Genomic DNA, 19,139 nt, shown 5'->3' with positions numbered 1-19,139 from the left:
GTAGACAGCATGAGGCCGTTGTAAATGAGACATCATGGCTGTGCCCTTGTCAAACAAAATCTAGGAAGCAGGAGAGGGTTAGAACTTGGAATGGAAAGGGCTTTAATGGGTAATGAAAACTAATTTATTTTGCAGCACAAACTACCTGTGACCCGTTTTTTTTCTATTGGATAAGGCTTTTAAAGGGATGTGAAATACAGAAACTGCTAACAGGGAATTTACCATTTGGGAGATTTATGGAATAACAATAGAATATGCCATGAATCTATGATACATGCTGGAACGCACTTTTATCTTGAGATTAGGGCCCCAGTGTGTGCCGTCAGAAATGAAGAGGTGACTGCGCATCTGTGGATTCTCGGTCCTAGCAATATGACATAAATGTCTCAGATGGAACAACCTCTTTAATGATACTTATCACAGACATATTGCAAAAAAGCAGACGTTGTAGAAAAAAGAAACCTTAAATTATACCTTCATTTATTCAAAATTATCCTTCAAAACATGAATGCATTTATTAACTGAGAAACAGAATGTACAGCAAATCCAAGAATAAAAGTAACGCTGGGCATGGGCAAATGCTAAGAGAGGTGGTGCCCACTGGCATGACACAGACTCATCCTGGTGCAGAAGTGTCATTGATACTCATTGTGGATATGTGGATAGATATATATATATATATATATACACATACACACACACACACAACTCTGCAGAATTGGTGGTGCCTGTGTGATGCCTAAGTAAATACAGCATTAAATAAATATATATATATATATATATTAGTGTAAAGCAGATGGGTTACAAAAGCAAATCATAGAACGGTGCACCAAAATGCTGTAGAGGGAGCCAAAAGACCCTACCTTTATTTATTTTTTAAAGAGTATGTGATCTGGACATTAAAGGTGTATTCTTGGTGAGAAAAGTTATCACCCATCTACACAGTATTTGATAACTTATAGATTGGTGAGTGTCCGACAGCTGGGACTCACACTCTAATTGCCAGAACTGAGTGCTTTTATTCCCATTAGAATGGCGTCATATGTGCACATTCACAACAGCTACTCCATTCATTCTATATGGGGAATGCCGGAAAATGCTGAGAGCAGTATTGGGCAGAATGAATTAATGGAGTGGTAGTTTTGAATGTGCATTGCTGCTCCATTCTTGTGGAGATAACAGTGCCCTGTTCTGGTTATCAGTGAAGGTCAAAGACATTGGGGTCTCACTAACCTACAAGTTATAACCTATTCTGTGTATAAATGGTAACTTTTTTGTACCAAAATACAACACTAAGGTAATCTTTTCATAAGCATCTATGGTATCTAAAAAGATATCATTTGCCTGGATTTCCCCATTAAAATGGTCATATAGATCACTAATGTCTATGAGGACATGAGCTCTTCTCTAATCACCCTCATCACATTAGATTTTTTTTGCCAGTTCTATTATTCCTCTTCTCAAAATAAGCAGCAGAGGCGTTCAAAGGCTGACCATCTTACACAACCACCATAGAAATAGCATACTTTGTGCAAATTGAACAAGCATTTTAAAGAGGTATTCAAGTGTGCAAAACGGTTTCTCCTATCAAGTGGATAATTGTTAGAATGAATCTTCCTATTCTCCTCTGTTTGCAAGCCTGGGACCTGGAGCAGTTGAATGAAGCGACCAGTCGTGCATGTGGCTCTGCCACGTAACTCACTGTCAACAGGAGCCATCATGATAGACTGCAGCACTTGGCTATCTTTGCACAAGAAGTCTTGGGAGAGAAGCAGATAAAACCCACTGTCTTGGTGATTGGAAGGTGATCTAACAATTATCGCCTACCAGTGGCAGTGGATGGGTGAAAATTTGCAGACTGGAATAACTCTAATGGAGAACATAGCTATCTTCAGTGTGGGACCGAATACCATACTGAATAAAATCTAAATATCCATAGCGGTTTTTATGACAACAATGAGCTGGTTGTTTGGCCTCATTCAGACATACAGGAAACACGGTCAGTGAGCCACAGACTGGCCATGAGTCTCCTGAACTTGATCGTTTCATAAGCATATTGAGTTTGGGTCGTCAGAGCAGCGGCTGGTCCGTGTCTGTTTCAAGTACGTCTGAGTTCGGCTTTAGGTTCAAGTACTGGAATGGATAGTTTACAGATGATTTTACAAAGCCGTAACCAAAGAAAACGAATGACTTCTAAAAGCTTTAAAATGATGTTGTTTAGTCATCGCTTTCTAGACCGTGAACACAGCGAGCAATGTAGAAAAAAGGATGTTTTCTGTCTGGTAGCCATGGCTGCTTCCCGAGACGTGCAGATATTTCTTCTGTAGTGAACACTCTTTCATCTATAAGAAAGATATCTTCTCCGACATAAGATAATGTACTTATATATGCGCATCCATATCTGTAGACAGAGCCGGAGCCAAAACCTAGGGTTTATAAAAGACCTAGAAGGCGATGCACAGTAGTCAGGAAGGAATTCTCATTTCAGGAGTAAATCGCTGTTCATATAATGCCGACAGAGCCAGAAGAAAGAGTTTATCTGTTCCTCAGAAACACATATGCATTGCCGAGTACCTGCACTATGCCCTTAGTGTAAAGGAAACTAGTGTAACGAATTACAAAAAAATAATTCATCACTTACAATTACAAATATTTCCAGCGTTTCCAAGGCAAAGATCAATCGTAGTCTGTGCCACTAGGCAACGCGACCAGCCACCTCTTATGACCCGCTACCAATCTTAAGCGTATGGACTGATTTCTACTACTGATGCAGCCTAATATCCCCACTGTCCAGAGATAGCAACAGCCTCCAATAAATTAGATAAAGGGGTGTTCTTAAGTTTGAAAGTTATCTCCGACCCATGGGACAGGTGATAAATTTCCGATCACTGGAGGCCATCCACCGTGTCCCCACCGATCCTGAGAACCGGGACTCTGAAGAGCTCCGGCTGAATGGAGCACAAGTCGATCATGTGCACTGCCTCTCCATTCATTCCGATAGGAGTGCCGAAGATCAGCTAAGCTGTACACTCGTCAATCTTCAGCCCTCCAGTAAGAATGACAGGAGCGGTAGTGTGCATGATCGACTCCCACTCCCTTCAGCTGGGGCACTTGAGAGCCCCGGTTCTGAAAACTGGTGGGGGCCACAGCAGTGGTACTCCCAACAATTGAAAAGTTATCCTGTCCCATGGATGAGGGATAGCCTTTAAACTTGAGATCTCCCCTTTATCACTAGTGCGTGGCATCTCTTATTCTAGTCTGGGATGTGAATGAGTGGCCGGAGCTGAACACAGACGTGACTCGTCTGAGATTGGGGTAACTTGACTGAAATGTTGTCTTAGGCTAGCCTAGGATCATTTAAAGGGAGTAAATCTGTCCACATTATTTCTTGAGACTGGAATACTCCCTTAATTACATATTGCTAAGAACTGCAGCCAGCGCCATTTGCTTTTATGCGGTATATACTGCCGTCCCATGTCCCAACATGTGGTCAGAGTGGCGCATTTCATAGAAAAATACTGTAGTGGGCACAAAGTTAAACCATAGCTTTGCCCCTTTCATTCTAAGAATCAGTGGGAGTATCAGAAATCACCCCCCACTAATTAACACTTTTTAATATAGCAGTAACCCCTAAGAGTTTTCTGAATCTACTGATCTTCAGAAATGGCCAACATTTGTATAGGGACAGTGAGTTAAACGGTATCCCACCCCATCTGCTGTCAAAGAGTCAGAGATGGGATGAATCAGGCATGCCCTCAACTATAATAAATAAAAATAAAAAATACCTTGGCCAACCTGATTATACATAGCGGCAGGTCATCATCAATCAGAGCACAATCTTTTAATAGTTAATGTTCCTCACCGACTCCAACAACTCAGGTTTAATATATACTGTATATATATAAAAAAGTTTTGGTCCAAGTAACACATTAAGATTAGCAATTGAAAAAAAACAAGACAATTTTACAATAATCAAAACCACGAGAAACCTGCTGACGTGTAGGTGTAATCATATCTACTAAAGTTGTCAATTTTATTATTCCAAGTCTAAAACTTTAAAACAAATCACCCTTTATACACAATGGTTGTGTCAGGCTACGCCATGCGGTGAGGGTCAAATATCCGTCCATTGTGTCATGTGCAAACATGAAGTGCTAAAAGAGTGCAGAAGTACTAGTACTCCTATACAGTGTTCATTAGTATTATTTTTTCAAAATCATAGTGATCTCATGTATATTCGGCCCATGGGGAAAGCACACAGTTGACAACTTTCCAGTTCATTTGTACACTTGTCATTTTGCAATAATCTATGTTCTAGGCCAAAACCCCCAAGCAGCTCCAGGTAGCAAAATCGCTATAAGGATTGATGAGAATAGGTTTACAGCATTGTTGTCTAGTATGGGCTTCCCAGATATCAATTTTGCACCAATTGTTGGATGGTTGACAATCTTCCCGGTGTTTTCATCGAAACCTATAAGAATATATGTGTTAACAATTAAAATACAAGAACACAAATATTCATTGTTATGGGTCAGAATCATTGTGTAAATGACCAAAGCGATCAGCTAAGTAGGAGAGGCTCCAAAACACAGTAGAAGTACAAATCTTTCTATTCCAATTTTATTTTATTTTTTTTTTTTTACAAATACTGCTGCAAAACTGGTTTAAAGGGTATGATTGCATTGCCACATGTGCCCAAAAGCCACGCTCTCCTGCCAGCGAGAATCATGTTACATCAAATGTGCGTGTGCTTATTCACCCCTATAGGTGGATTTGGCCCTCCGCCGCATGCAGCTGCGTTCTAAAGCTTTACTCCTAATTGATTTTAAAGGGGTTGCACACTACTGGACAACTCCTCTCTAATCATGTCAGGGCCCCAGAGAACATAAAATTATATCTATCTATACTCGCGTCCTGTAGCGGTAACATTCCAGCAATGTCACTGTTGCTAGTCCTGGTGGGTAAAACCAAAAGAAATGAACTGGAATACAAGTCGGTATACATGCAACTTGTAGGAGCATGTTCACACTGGCTATTAAACAGAATTTTCCTGGTGGGTCACTAGACAGTGATGTTGGCTGACCACTACATGCAATCAGTGGCCTCTAATTGGCTGCGGCTTATCAATATTTCCTTTAGAGTGGACATCCACTCAGATGAAATAGTAAAGGCTGCAGGCAAACAGATTGACAGCAGAGGTCACGTGACCTCTGCAGTTAGATGGGTTTAATGACCTATCGAAAATAGCATTGCTGGAGCAGCGTCGCGGTGGGAGGTGAGTATATATTGTTATAATTTTCTATGGGTTTCTGAAATTAATAAGCAGGGGTTGTCCAGTAGTGCACAAACCCTTTAATGAGATTTCATCCACCTATTCATTTATCAGGTGCACAGTTGTACTTCAAATCACCAAAAACAAAAAGGCAACCTGTCACTAGAGTCATGTGGCCCGAACCACAAGCAGCATGATTCAGATTCTGGATGAGTGACTGACTATGTACATACATGAGACGAGTCAATCATCTGGAGCGAGAGGGAGAAGAAGGGAGAATCCAACTAGGGGGTCACAACGCACTAGACCGGTCTCTCCCTCTAGTCCCCGACTGGCTTTTCACACTATGGTTTCTCTAAAACAGTGCAGCATTTCAGAGAAAAACATACTAGGCTCTGACCCGTGCTGCCTGTGGTTCGGACAGCATGACAGGTTCCTATTAACATCCCTACATTTACAAACTGGAAACATGCCTGCTTTCATTTTCAGAACCCTTGATGTTGCTTAAAAGAACTCTAAGGTTCCTCGCAGGCTAGTACCAAAACCATTGATTTGCAGAATAACCTATGTATACAGATGCTTATTCTTACTATGGTACCCAGGGAAAAGTTCAATCCAACAAAAGCATATTTTTATACTGTGAAGCAGAACATAAACTGTTGGTTCCATATTACCAATACATGCTGATTACATATTACTGTGAATATCTGTAAGTGTATTGCTAAAGATATCTTGTTCTTTTTCTATAGCTTAAACAAAGAAAGAAAAAATGACATTGTGTAACTTGTCAACTACACAAGATCTAGCGTTATTATTCTGACCACGCTGAAAATAACCCTGGTGTCTGGAGCTAGGTTGTTACCTAGGCCGTGCTCACAGCCATTTCTCCAGTCAAACTCTCTTAGCATTGCAGCGGAATCTGAAGTACTCCATAAGTCAATCAGGACCATTGCTTACTGACAATGTGACGTGACGGATCAGGTCCTGCCTCGTGGTTTTCATCCCATTAATGTATGGTTCGTACTGCACAACTGTTATACAGCTAAATAAGATGGACATGATAAACTCACCAGTGTACTGCATTATTGCTCCAAGATAAGAGTCCAGTATGGAGCCAAGCAGGCCGGCCATCGCACCATATAACATAACTGGCCACTGGGGGGCAGCAATTTCTAGATCATTCACAAACAAAAGCTGAGAGACAAAATAGGCCATGCCAACACACAAGCCACCAAGAAGACTTGCAAAGAGGCCTATAATTGTGACACCACCATTTGTGCCTAGGACAAAAACAAAACGCAATTAATGCTGTATGTAGAATGACCATCTGAAACCTATACAGTTGGAGTTTGACAGAGCATGTTTTATCAGGTTGTGTAGCAGGCTGGAACTCACCTGGTAAATCCATGGCTGCTGCACCTGAAATGAGAAGGGGCTGCACAAGTAGGGGCCCAGCCCTTATACTACATCTGAAGAACTACATATTCTTTCTAATATGGACAGCCTAGGTGTTCATCTCCTGAAATGAGGACTTCATGCATTCACATGACCACTGCAGTCAATCACTGACACCAGTGATTGGCTTCAGCGGTCACATGAACAACATATCATCACTGTGGGGACCACCTGAGCAGTGACGCTAGAATGGTGGGGGATTAACAGTTGAGTTATTAGATTTTGCGTGTTATATTAAGAAATTACTTCTCCTATGCAGCCCTGTTAAAATCCTGGACAACTGTAACAGAGTGGGCCTGTCAGGACGCCTGACATGTTTTAGTATACTGAAAAAAATGTAGATCTATCGCCCTAATAGGGTTTGTACAGGGGAAGAGGGGGTATGGTAATTATCTACAACAATACACAGGAAATGTGGTAAAAGGCACAATAGTATTTTAAATGACACACAGCTGAGAAAGCTAAATATAAAAGCCAAATGACCAAAGGATATACCAGCAAAAAATAATACAATAATGATTGTAAATGTCTCAATAGTCCATGCTAGCAGATGCTTAATCAAAATAATCCAAAGTTAGTGATACCAGAATGATCTAGTCAGCAAAGATTGAAGATTCCTGACAAATCACGCAGTTCTTGATAAGTCAAACAGTGGTCCGTATTCCACTATGCTTAGGCGGTCCAGGCCCCTCTTAAGACATGACACTGCAGAAAGCAAAAAAGGTCTAATCGTTGGATGAGATGAAGATCCTGCTGGTAGTGCGAAGTAAAAGTTACTTACTTGAAGCCGATGGGTAGGTAGAAAGTGGCACCTTTTATGCTTATTCACTTATGCTTTTTCCACATCGGCGTCCCGATGGTGTCAGTACAAGTACATACCGACCGTGGGGAAGTGGGTGCACTCGCTGGTGGCAGAACGTCCACCCACTTACTTGATGAACGCTGGCATCATGCAGAGGGGAAGTCGGCTTAGCAGTGCCAGGGGCGCTCTGGCTGGTAGCATCCCTGGTTACCAACCTTGGCTGAATGGTATGTGCTGGAAAGCGGGCGACATCACACTGGACGGCAAGTCTAGGAGTCCAAAAAGACAGACCAACATGTTTCGGGGCATCCTCAGTCCCCCTTCGTCAACATTTGCCAACTAGATCATTCTGGTATCACTAACTTTGGATTATTTTGATTAAGGATCTGCTAGAATGGACTATTGAGACATTTACAATCATTATTCTATTATTTTTTGCTGGTATATCCTTTGGTCATTTGGCTTTTAGATTTAGCTTTCTCAACTATTGTGCCTTTTACCACATTTCCTGCATATTGTTGTAGGTAATTACCAAACCGCCCCCGTACAAACCTTATTAGCACGATAAAAAGATGTAACTCTAAGTAACCTTTTTGCGGATTTCCACACAAGATCTGGTTATTCATCTACAGCTTTTTTCCTCCCCACCTTTTCTCCTTGTGGTCTCTATCTGCAGGGCGCTTGAGGAATAGATATTTTTGATGTTTTAGTATACACCTAAAATACCAATTGTGGATCACCTTTTTCTAGAATGGTGCTGTGCCGTTCATTCTTTGGTCACTTTGCCATGAAAGTAAACGGACAACCAAGAGTTAATATTTTCTCATTTTCTTTAAAAGAGATGCGCCCCTCACTGCCTGACAATGTCAGACTATAAAGAGGTCCACCTTCCTGACTAGGCAACACCTAGCTGTTAATTTATTCATTAACTTCTAAAGAGGACAACACAGACACACACAACGCAGTTAGGCTGGAGTCGCACATCTGTATTTCACAGTCAGTGTGCAAAGCGTAGTTCACGGACCGGACACCAGTCGCCTGACCCAAACTCAACAGCCTTGGACTGTGAAATATGGATGTATGAATCCAGTTATAATCAGCATCCAGATTAGGTCAGAGTAATAGGTAGCGGTGAGAAAAGAAAACATAATTGGACTGCTCCAGTCATGTCTAATGTTCACTTGATTGACGTCCCATTCAGTCTGAACGTGTTGGCATGACTGGAGAACAGTCTGCGCAGCGCCCTGACGACTGGAACAAAAGCAGGGGACAGCGCGATTATGTCATTCGCCCCTTTCACCTCTTCCTATTACACAGACATGATCCAGATGCTAATTACAACAGGACTCACATCTGTGTTACACAGTCCGGATGCCTATTAGAACACCTGGCCATTACTTAGATAGGGAATGCTGACTTGATGGGGTCCCTTTAAAGTCAGCTGTTAGGGGGTGATGCTCCATCTTACTATTGAGAAGTGTGCAGCCAGATCTGCATGAGCAGTGCAGGGCAGCAGGAGAAGCTGGGTGTGATCTGCTTCTGTCATGGAGGGATCTGTGCAGCAAGCATCACAGTTCTCGCTCTCTCTGCCTGCCAGTGTTCTGTATGACCAATACAGGGCAGGAAGGGAAGCTGGCACTATGTGTACATTAGCTTCAGACAGCAGCACACATTATTGGAGCTTGGGGAGGTTAGGAAACCACCAGACTGCAATTTTTACCATCTATTCTGTATTAAATAGCCCCCAACAAGTAAGATCTCCTGTAGACTACATTGGTAAGCAAATACTGACAATCCCATGAATATGGCTTAAGACTGCACATTGGTTCCATTCATCTTAATGGGTTTGTTTCAGATGATCGAGACACTTGCAGGACTTTCCTCAACTGCAGCCAGTGAATTATTTGTCAAATAAAAAAATCTCTCTCAAGTCAACACCTCACTGGGTTTATTTAACAGATGCTGATTTTTTTGGATATGACAACAACTGTCCTACTCCGCATCCTTATAAATACCCATTTATGTTTTCCAAGCAACATCAAACTCCTAAATTTTGAGCTCATCTCATTGCTATACCTTCTTTGGGTACTTTTTATGTTAAATACTGCCATACACTTAGTGGGACCCACTATGAGGATGCGATCACACTTTCGATACCATCATGTATCAGATTCTAAACGGGGAGGTCCCCCCACCACGTCCTTATCAATGAGTGTGCCCTATAGTAAAGTGAGTCTTATAGTCCGGAAAATATATAATTGTTAAATACATATACACAACTTTATTCTTACCCACAGGGACCTTCTCCCAAGTGGTTATCAATCGAGGAGAACTTTTGCTAAGGACTGGAGCAATCTCTGAAGCCCATGTATCTCCAGCTGAGCAAGCAAGGGCTCCAAGAAGTGATAGACACATCCATGAGGCAGTGTACTCTTTGGAAAAGTCAATTGGCATCTCTCCAGGACCATTTTCCACCATGTACAACAAAGCCAATTCAGCTGGTACACCCCCATTACAAAACACCTGCACCCAGTTCCTTTGTCCACCTGAAAAAAAAAAACAGTCATGAATATAATCCTTTATATCAAAGTTAAATTTAGCAAGCTCCACGTCATCAACTTTGCCCTCAACCTGCGAGACACTTCTGCAACTGGATTTGCCACCATTTTCTATCTTTGGAGTCCTAAGGACTGGTGGAGCATTTTTCTCCAGACAGGAGGATATTTTCACCCTTCAATCACATGAAAGCTAACATTAACCCCTTCCCGCTGTGGACAATTTTAGTTTTTGTACTTTTTCCTCCCCTTCTTCCAAGATCCATAACTTTTAGGGTATGTGCCCACGATCCGGACGTTGCAGCGTTTTGGACGCAGTGTATTTTCGCTGCTTCCAAAGCGCTGCATCTGATCCCACAGGTAAATCAGCATATGCTCATTGAACACATGCGAAGTTACAGCACTCTATACATTCTATTGGGGAATTAATATGCTGCGGCTCATAAAGATGAGCCGCCTGTGAGTTTACGTGATGTCAAATAGAAGCACAGTGGGCGTGGGATTTCTATAAATCATATCCACTGTGCAACGCAGCGTTTTGGATGCAGCGCAGGTGAGCTGTGTCCAAATCGTTGCCATTACAGATCGTGGGCACGTACCCTTATTTTTCTGACAACCTAGCCATGTGAGGGATTGTTTTCCTGTGGGACAAGTTGTAATTTGGCTTCAGTCCTAACCACTGAGCTGCAATAAATGTCTGATTAGTGTGGGTCTCATTTCTGGGCCTCATACCCCGAACATAGACTGAGCTGCACAAAAATCACAAGGCAGACAAGAAAATAATGACACCCCCATTGCATGTGCCATAAATGACTGGATGTTTATGGCATATTCTGTTAATGTACATAGGTGAGAATACACCTGTAACCTGGCTATATTTCTTTGAGTCTCTGGGGGCTCAGATGGGGTGCTGAGCATACATAAAAGCTCACCAGGAGGTTAGTGAAGGCCAAGGTGAGTTTCTCTTATGGAAAGATTAGAAAGTACAAGCAGCTAAAGTAGCAGGGGAGAACAAGGACTTATTGCACACATCATGTAATCTTGAATAAGAGGAATAGAGCCCAGTTTTAGAAGAGCTATCTCAACACTATAATTCACTTTTAAAATGATAGCCCCAGCCATCAGTCCTGGCTTCTGAAACCTGGTGCATAAAGTGTCTACCATTTAAAGGGAACCTGTCACCAGGTTTGTCCCATTTGACATAAGGCCACCACCTTTCAGCCCTGATATACAGCATTCTATAATGCTGTGTAGGTGCCCCCAATCCAGGCTGCAAGACAAGAAAAAGAGCTTTTATTATATTCACCTATGGGGCGGTCGGGTCCGAGGGGCGTCGCTGGTCTTGGTCCGGCACCTTCTCTCTTCTTGCAATGCCGTCCTCCTCCTTGCTTCATGTGGATGACGCGTCCCTACGTCATACACACAGTCTCCCGGCATCGCGCTCCTGTGCAGGTGTACTTCTCTGCTCAGACCGGAGCAAAGTACTGCAGTGCGCATACAGAGGGGCTCTTTGACCTTTCCAGGCACATGCACACTGCAGTATTTTGCTCTGTCCACGATAGAGTAGAGAAGTACACCTGCACAGGAGCGCAATGCAGGGGAGACTGTGTGGATGATGTAGGACACGTCATCGACACAAAGCAAGAAGGAAAACGGCATTGCAATAATAGAAGGCACCGGACAGAGACAGCGACGTTCATCGGACCCGAGTATTATAAAAGCTCTTTTTCTTGTCTTGCAGGCCGGGTTGGGGACATATATACAACATACTAGAATGATGTATATCAGGGCTGAAAGGTGGTGGCCTTATCTCACATGGGACAAACCTGGTGACAGGTTCCCTTTAATACATGACCAGATGAAGAATGCCAGAACAGCAGATGTTCTTGGGAAAGGGGAACTAGTGATTTCTACTAGAAGTATGGTTTAGGTTACCTTCTTTGTATTCAGAGTCAAACTTTTTCTTGGCCTCTCCTTTCCATTTTGTCAGTTTTGATGATGTAAAAAAGAACATAAGGAGGGCTGAGAAAAAGCTGTAGTTAGCGACTGTCAGGAGAAAACCGACCAGCAGCCCTGTAAAAAACAACACAGAATAGTAGAATCTATGCACCAAGCCCGAGAGCTGGATGTATGACAGAAGCATAAAGCTGCCTGGAAATACAATATAAACACAGAAATCTGGGGAGCAAGACAACACGTGCGACTTCCTGGAGTACAAGATCATAAAACGACAGGAAAAGCCAAAAGGCCATCGAACAAGATGTAAGAGGACTACCAGCCAGTCATGTGTCAGCCTGTACTACGGGCACACAAGTCAGCCGAGGCTAAGGAGATTAAGACGACTTATACCTGATCCATAAGTGCGTGTATTCAGTCTGTTGTGTAAAGAATCTCTTGCTCTCTTATTAACTGTTTTTTACTCTAACATTTGAGGTAGACGTGCAGTATAACCAGCAAATCCGGCCATGTGTGGGCATGGTTTTGTCTGTCAGAACAAGTGAACACAGCCTAGAACTAGCCACACACGAGAGCTTTCTCTGCCAGAAGACCTCTCTCCTGAACCATTCGTGAATGTTACGCTGGCTACAGCCTTCATGTGTTTTCAGATTTGAGAGAAATGAAAGCGCATCTCCCAGAGAATTAAAGGGTCGGCTTTTACATTTAAATGACCCCTCCCTTAAGTTTCCCAACATTAATCTCTTTGGGGAGAGTCAGGAGGCCCCCATACACATACACAGAACAGACGGCCAGTACAACCTATATGGTATCCAATGCTTATGTAGGCCTTTACTGATGAGGGAGGAACCATAAAGAAATCCTGTTCTTAAAGAGGTTGTCCAATAACTGGAAAACTCCTTCTTAAATTAAACAAGGCACCGTTCAAAACAAAAATAGTTGAAACTCGCCTCCTAAGCAAGTGCCCGCTCACACTCACATGACATTATGTCACGTGAGAGCTGCAGCCAATCAACGGGTGGTGATGAGATGCAGCACTCGCACTTCAGCAGAAACGGCACTGGTCTGGGAGGGGTGTATAAGCTATTTTTATTTTCAATGGGGCTCAGTTTTGTTTAAGAAGGGGTCGTCCATGTAGTGGACAACCCCTTTAAATATGCCTTTAAAAAGAAGCCAAGTGCACTATATCTTGAACATGAGACATAAAATATGGAAAACATACCTCCTAGAGCACCACTGCTATCCAAGCTCTTCTTTTTTAAGCCATTGGAAACAATAACAATTGGAACTATTACAGAAAGCAACCAACGCCAAGGAGATATGGGCCGCAGAGTGCCTGGAAAATCAAACACACAGTAATTGTATATTACCGTTTTTTGTGAATTTTTCACATGCACAGATATACATGGAAGGGCTCATTCAGATGTCTTTTTCACATACATGTTCCATCCGTGTTTTCCACCTGCTACCCAGCAGTCTAAGAGAAAGTTCACATGTCCATGTATTTTTGCGGACCGAGTGATCTGCACAAAATCACAGACACGTGTCTGATCTTGATCTTATTCTCAGGTAAAAATCACCAATGCAAATCAATGGTTCCATGAAACAAAATAAGTCAGCACAGGGATGCCGTCCACATGCTGTCTCATTTTCACAGATGGTTTTTCAAGCTTCTCCTAGCAAACAAATACCAGAGAAAAACTGATAAATCTATAACAAAACCCTGACAAAAATCTGATGAAACTGATCTAAAACACTAATGAAACTTGGACTGTGTTTTTGCCTATGAGAAAAATCACTGATGTTTGAATGAGCTATAAGTAATAACATTTGTAAAATCTGGTCCTGAAGTAAAGGTCTGTAATTCCCTTCTCAAGATTCAGAGCACTCAACAGTCTCCTTTACATATATAAAGCTATTGTATCCAAACACTACCCGAGAATGTGATCACAGGTCAGGAAGAGACATATGCTTAAATAATTATTTAAAATATTTTGTATTTAGAAATGTATATATTAAAATTAGCATTAAAATGGGGATGAACAGGGAATACCTTAAATGAGCATTCACAACCATGCATAAACGCCCCCGGAAGAAGGGCTGCGAAATTGTGTACACCAACCTGCAGACTTTCCAATACTAAGATTACTATGCCTTTAATCAATTCTGGACTGCTCATATGATGATATCATGTGTTTGGAAGCTTCTGACAACATCTGCGTTAATTAGAGACACACCTGTGGATGTATTTTAATGCACACCTGAAACACACTGCTTCTTTGGGAAAGTCTAAAGAAATCAGCCAAGATGTCAGGAAGAGGATTGTGGACTTGCGCAAGTCTGGCTCATCGTTGGGTACAATTTCAAAATACCTGAAGGTGCCTCGTTCATCCGTACAAACAATACATCTTGATGTATTTTAAATAATTATTTACACATATGTCTCTTCCTGACCTGTGATCGTATGCTCGGGTAGTGTTTGAATACTGCAGTGGTATGCACTTTGTTATTGTGACAAAAGTGGTAAATTATATATAAGCAATGTAGCCCACTATATGGATAAAATTAACATAGATCTTCATTAAACACCACGTATATGGAAAAAAATATATATAATAATATATAATTATACACACACACTGCTCCTGGAAAAATATTACTAGAGCATTACGTTTTTGTATATGGGGCATTTTTTTCTGTTTCTAATTGATAGTCAAATTTGGACAGGTCTTCATTCAGAAATGCCACAAGAATTTACATGTTTTTTTTCACTTAGTAAAAACCGTATCATGCGTTCTGTAGGAAAGTTCCAAAATCTACAAAAAAAAACACAACCTTTGGATAAAGCCACAAGAAGCGACATTTTTGCGCTGGACATCCACAGCAATTTGCAGAATGTTTCTATGCAGACTGTGCTGCGGATTCTACCCTTATATGATAAAGGAGTGAAATCTACTATTTTCCCGTTTCTCCATACCCGGTGCACGAGATTTGTAAGATTAGTGCTTAGTCTCTGATGTATAGTAAAATTAGTCCTACACTAATAAAAAAAATTCTTTAAAGGAATGGTCTGGGGTTCAGACAAATCCCCTAAATAGTGCTGATGATATACCTTGAATACTTGTCTGGTCTGCGGCAGGCCTCTATGGCATGGATGACATTGTCACTATGGTCTGCAATCACTGCGCCCGTGTGACGGCACTAAGCACTGGCCACAGACATTACTGCCGAAGAACGAGGAGAGCCATGGGGGCAGTGAAGAGGAGTCCGGTATAGACTAGAAAGCCTCTATAGAAAGAGGAAGAATAAATGGGGAAACAACCAAGCTAGAAAGCCGTTACCGCGTCAGTGCACTTACCATAATATGTACTGGCAGTGATTGATATAATCCAGAAGGACAGGGATATGCAAAGGATCATAGACAGAATGAAAATATTCATCATCATGTTGGCGTATTCCTTATAAATGTCGTCTCGAATAAACAGCATACCTGCAGCTCAACAAACCTAAAAACAAGAGAGGTAAAGGGAGACGGTATTAGTCTGCATGGCTGATGTAACGGGCACCACAGATCTGGTACATCAGGGTGTAGAAAACACTGCAGCATTTCCACAGTGACTTCCGCAACAAGCCCCACACAATTCCTGATTACATCGCACATGGAAGTACAATCCCATGTGGACGCACCCTTACTCTACACACATTTCACCTTACAGCCCCCATTAGTTGCAGTGAAAACAGCAAGCTCAAAGTCTGTGCCTGGCAAACAAAAAACAGAGGTATTGCCTGCTGAGGGACACGGCCCCTCAAACAGCTGGGCAGCATGCCTAAGACCCTACTGACCTCAAGTCCTTGAAAACCCCTGTGAATGGACTTTGCTCAGCAGCAGAATGAGAGGGCACTATACAGATGGCTAATCTTCCCCAATGTGTTGTGTAACCACTGGTGGATGAAGCATCACCAACAGATCACACGGCTCCACGCTCATTTCACTGCCACATGATCCAGAGAAAACAGACGGCAAGTGATGGTAGATTGTGGAAGAAAACAGATGAATATTGGGCTCAGTTCACACAGGGATCACGGCTCTCTTATGCCACGTGATGCCGCACTGGATCTGTAAATGGATCTGAAATGTGACCAACAGATCCAAAATAGTTCTTACGGCCAGAATACTGCGCCAATCTGAACCATACTCATCGTCAAAACTGAAGGAAACCCTAACAGGTGTACAATGCTAATGTGAACTGAGGCTTCAGGTGACACTTTCCATTGTGGATTTTGGCATTTATAGCAATGCCCACAGTAAATCCATGATCCGGATGTAAAGATTTTGCAACAGATTCCACGCAAAATAATCTTTAACCTTACATGGCACTAACATATTGTGCAGCACAGCACACTCCGTGTACTTACTTCCAATAGCCCTTGTCCCTTACAGAGTTCCCATCCGTAGATCAGAAGCACACTGTATCAGGGGGGGGCATCACATAGACACGGCAGGCCAAAACATGGCCAGACATGGCTTCTGTCAGCTTCTTTCCAGGAAGGGGTTGTTGTTACAACACTGTCGCTTTAAACGTGGATATGCTCACAAGTGGCGGAATCAGCCTCCAATCAAGTGTCCAGAGAGAAGGGTAAGGAGCCGTAGCCGTTCAATCACTACAGCCGGCTGTTCAGCTTTAGGCTATGTTCACATTGCGGTTTAGCCTATGGTCAGTGGATCAGTCACGGCTTATGCCTGAAGACCCGCAAAATGGGATTCGAGCGTATATGCCAACGGGCCATTAACTGTATACACCTACTGTAGATGAGGGGGGCTGCAGTCAACTACATCTTAGTACTCGCCTCAATTAGGCAGCTATGGACGAAAATGATGTACGTCAGAGCCCACTGTGTCTCCGTCTGCATCATTAACGTCAATGGCCCGTCTGCACACACATGCCCTGGAAAATGGGATTCGGGGTATCAGATGAAAGCCCAGACTAAGCCACTGACAGGAGAGTGAAACGCAATGTGAACACGGCTTTAAACATAAAAAAAAATTAATAGTTTACTTAATCAGTTATGCATAAAAAAAGCAGAGCAGCCCCATTGACAAGAAGGGGCTCATGGGGTCAGTCTAGCTTCTGTGGTTTTTTTTTCCTTAAGAACGCAAAAAAGAAAACTTTTTTCCGCTTTTAAAAATGGACCCCATAATAATGCATAAAGCCAGTGCGCTTCCTTTTACATAACTGATGGAAGAGATGACTCATTCCGTGTGTCTGTGACAAAAACAAAGTGACACAACCAGGGCTGTGGAGTTGGAGTCGGTATAAAACGGACCAACTCCGACTCCTAAAATTGGGTACAGTAGTTCAATTCAGTCTTTGGGGAATATTTTTTCATAAGAATTTGGGAAAGTTATGAAATGTCCTATAAATGTCTGTCCTATTCCTGATCTAAGGGTCTAGACTTTTAGCTGAGATGAATCTGTGCTACAGTAAATTTATCACTTAAACATGAGCCATGTATGAGGGAGTCATGGAGTTGGTGTCAGGGGAGTCGGAGGTTTGGCTTACCGACTCCACAGCCCTGGACACATCGGACAAGTGAGTGAAGAACAGAAATGTCTGTGCTTCATACAGGTGAACAGGTATGTAATAATCCACGGCCATTGTGGTCAGATGTACAGGAGAACCTGTCAGTAATAATCCGCCATACGTGGCTGGAGACGGGTTGTGAAAGACAAAGAAGCAGCGACTTACACAACTATGACACACAGCCTCATACACTCATCAGACTGAGGAGAGCAATATGGCGGGTGGGTACATCTCACACATGTCCAGGTGGGGCGCTATAGGAGCTGGCCCAGCCCCCTCTCCACCAGGGGAGCTTACACTCTATAGCCCATCTGTCTCCTCACACATGGCAGCCATGTCCAGGTGGGGCACTATAGGAGCTGGCCCAGACCCCTCTCCACCAGGGGAGCTTACACTCTATAGCCCATCTGTCTCCTCACACATCACACTGGTGCACAGCCTTACCCAATGACAACCTGCAAAGTGAAGCTATCACCTGCACCCCCTGCCATACCAGCGGTGCCCTCCTATGAAAGCTATGAACTGTAGCTACACGGGGCAGATAACTACGCCCCCCAATCTCTCACCGTGACTGTAACTCTCGGTGTGCGCTGGGGACACGTCCAGGCCCCGGTAACAGCCGCCATGTCTGCTCGTCACACATGCGGTATACTAACGGAATCCGCGCTCCCGGCTCCACTGACCGGATCACTTCCGGCCACCTAGCGGTCACAGCAGGCTGTACAGGCCGACACTTCCGCCCCTCAGCACAGCGGGGGCTGCTCCGGTTACTGGGCCGGGAACGTGAGGATGGACGGAGAGACTGTACGCGGTTTACCGGCCACGTGCTCTCCGGAATTCATCTCTTCCCACTACGGTGGTGACATCGTGTCCGGTCTGCAGCGCCATGGTAGAGGAGCGTGGTCTCTCCGTAACCATAGAAACAAGGCGGCTTCTGCCTTCGGAGAGCTCTGTGCACACTACAGAATCAGGGAAAAAACCGTGCTGGAAATCTCTGCAGTTATAATGCGTCATTCGTGCGATAGCTATCTATGTATGGAGCTCACAGTTTTAAGATCTGTGGATGTTGGTGAAAATAAGGCTTTGTGCCCACCATGCAGAAATGCTGCTGATTTTTTCTGCATCTCCCTGGCAGAAAAAACGCATGCAGATTGTACATGCGTTTTCCTGCCAGGGACAAGCGGATGTGAAGCGCTCTTCACTTGCATTTCCGCATGTGGGTTGTCAAGCGCTTTCCAAGCGATTTTAGCATCACTTGGAAAGTGCTTGACAACTTGGTCACACTATATAAATCCATGCAGACGGCATATATTATAGTGTGACCGAAAGAATGGTAAAAAATAAATATTATACTTACCTTCTGATGGTCACCGGTCTCCTTCTCCGGTCTTCCCGGTGTCTTGCGATGGTGTAAAAGGACCTTCCATGACGTCATTTAGTCATGTGACAGATCACGAGACCGCTGACATCAACGATCGCGTGACCTGTCACATGACTAAATGGCGTCATGGAAGGTC

The 19,139-nt window shown here is 43.1% G+C and overlaps 1 protein-coding gene across 3 annotated transcripts; it reads right to left on the bottom strand.

The window, feature by feature from the left end:
- Window positions 1-463: 463 nt before the first annotated feature.
- On the bottom strand, window positions 464-18,509 carry TMEM19 (transmembrane protein 19). 3 transcript variants are annotated; one of them, XM_073651790.1, is made up of 7 exons: window positions 18,189-18,509; window positions 15,399-15,546; window positions 13,263-13,376; window positions 12,020-12,157; window positions 9,821-10,075; window positions 6,343-6,552; window positions 464-4,471 (listed from the first exon to the last, which is right to left on the bottom strand). In XM_073651790.1, exons 2-7 carry the CDS (start codon window positions 15,526-15,528, stop codon window positions 4,308-4,310), a joined length of 1,011 nt encoding a protein of 336 aa, XP_073507891.1. In that variant the 5' UTR covers window positions 15,529-15,546; window positions 18,189-18,509; the 3' UTR covers window positions 464-4,307. The 3 variants fall into 3 exon arrangements, with proteins under 3 accessions (XP_073507891.1, XP_073507892.1, XP_073507893.1); XM_073651791.1 differs by lacking the exon at window positions 18,189-18,509 and adding an exon at window positions 15,884-15,985; XM_073651792.1 differs by lacking the exon at window positions 18,189-18,509 and adding an exon at window positions 15,750-15,844.
- Between the last annotated feature and the right edge of the window lie 630 nt (window positions 18,510-19,139).

This window comes from Phyllobates terribilis, unplaced genomic scaffold, assembly GCF_046119375.1.
Source record: "Phyllobates terribilis strain yellow unplaced genomic scaffold, ASM4611937v1 Scaffold_11__3_contigs__length_659146591, whole genome shotgun sequence".
Taxonomy (NCBI): domain Eukaryota; kingdom Metazoa; phylum Chordata; class Amphibia; order Anura; family Dendrobatidae; genus Phyllobates; species Phyllobates terribilis.
Note: the sequence above shows the minus strand (reverse complement) of the source record. Positions and strands in the feature narration are given on the sequence as shown.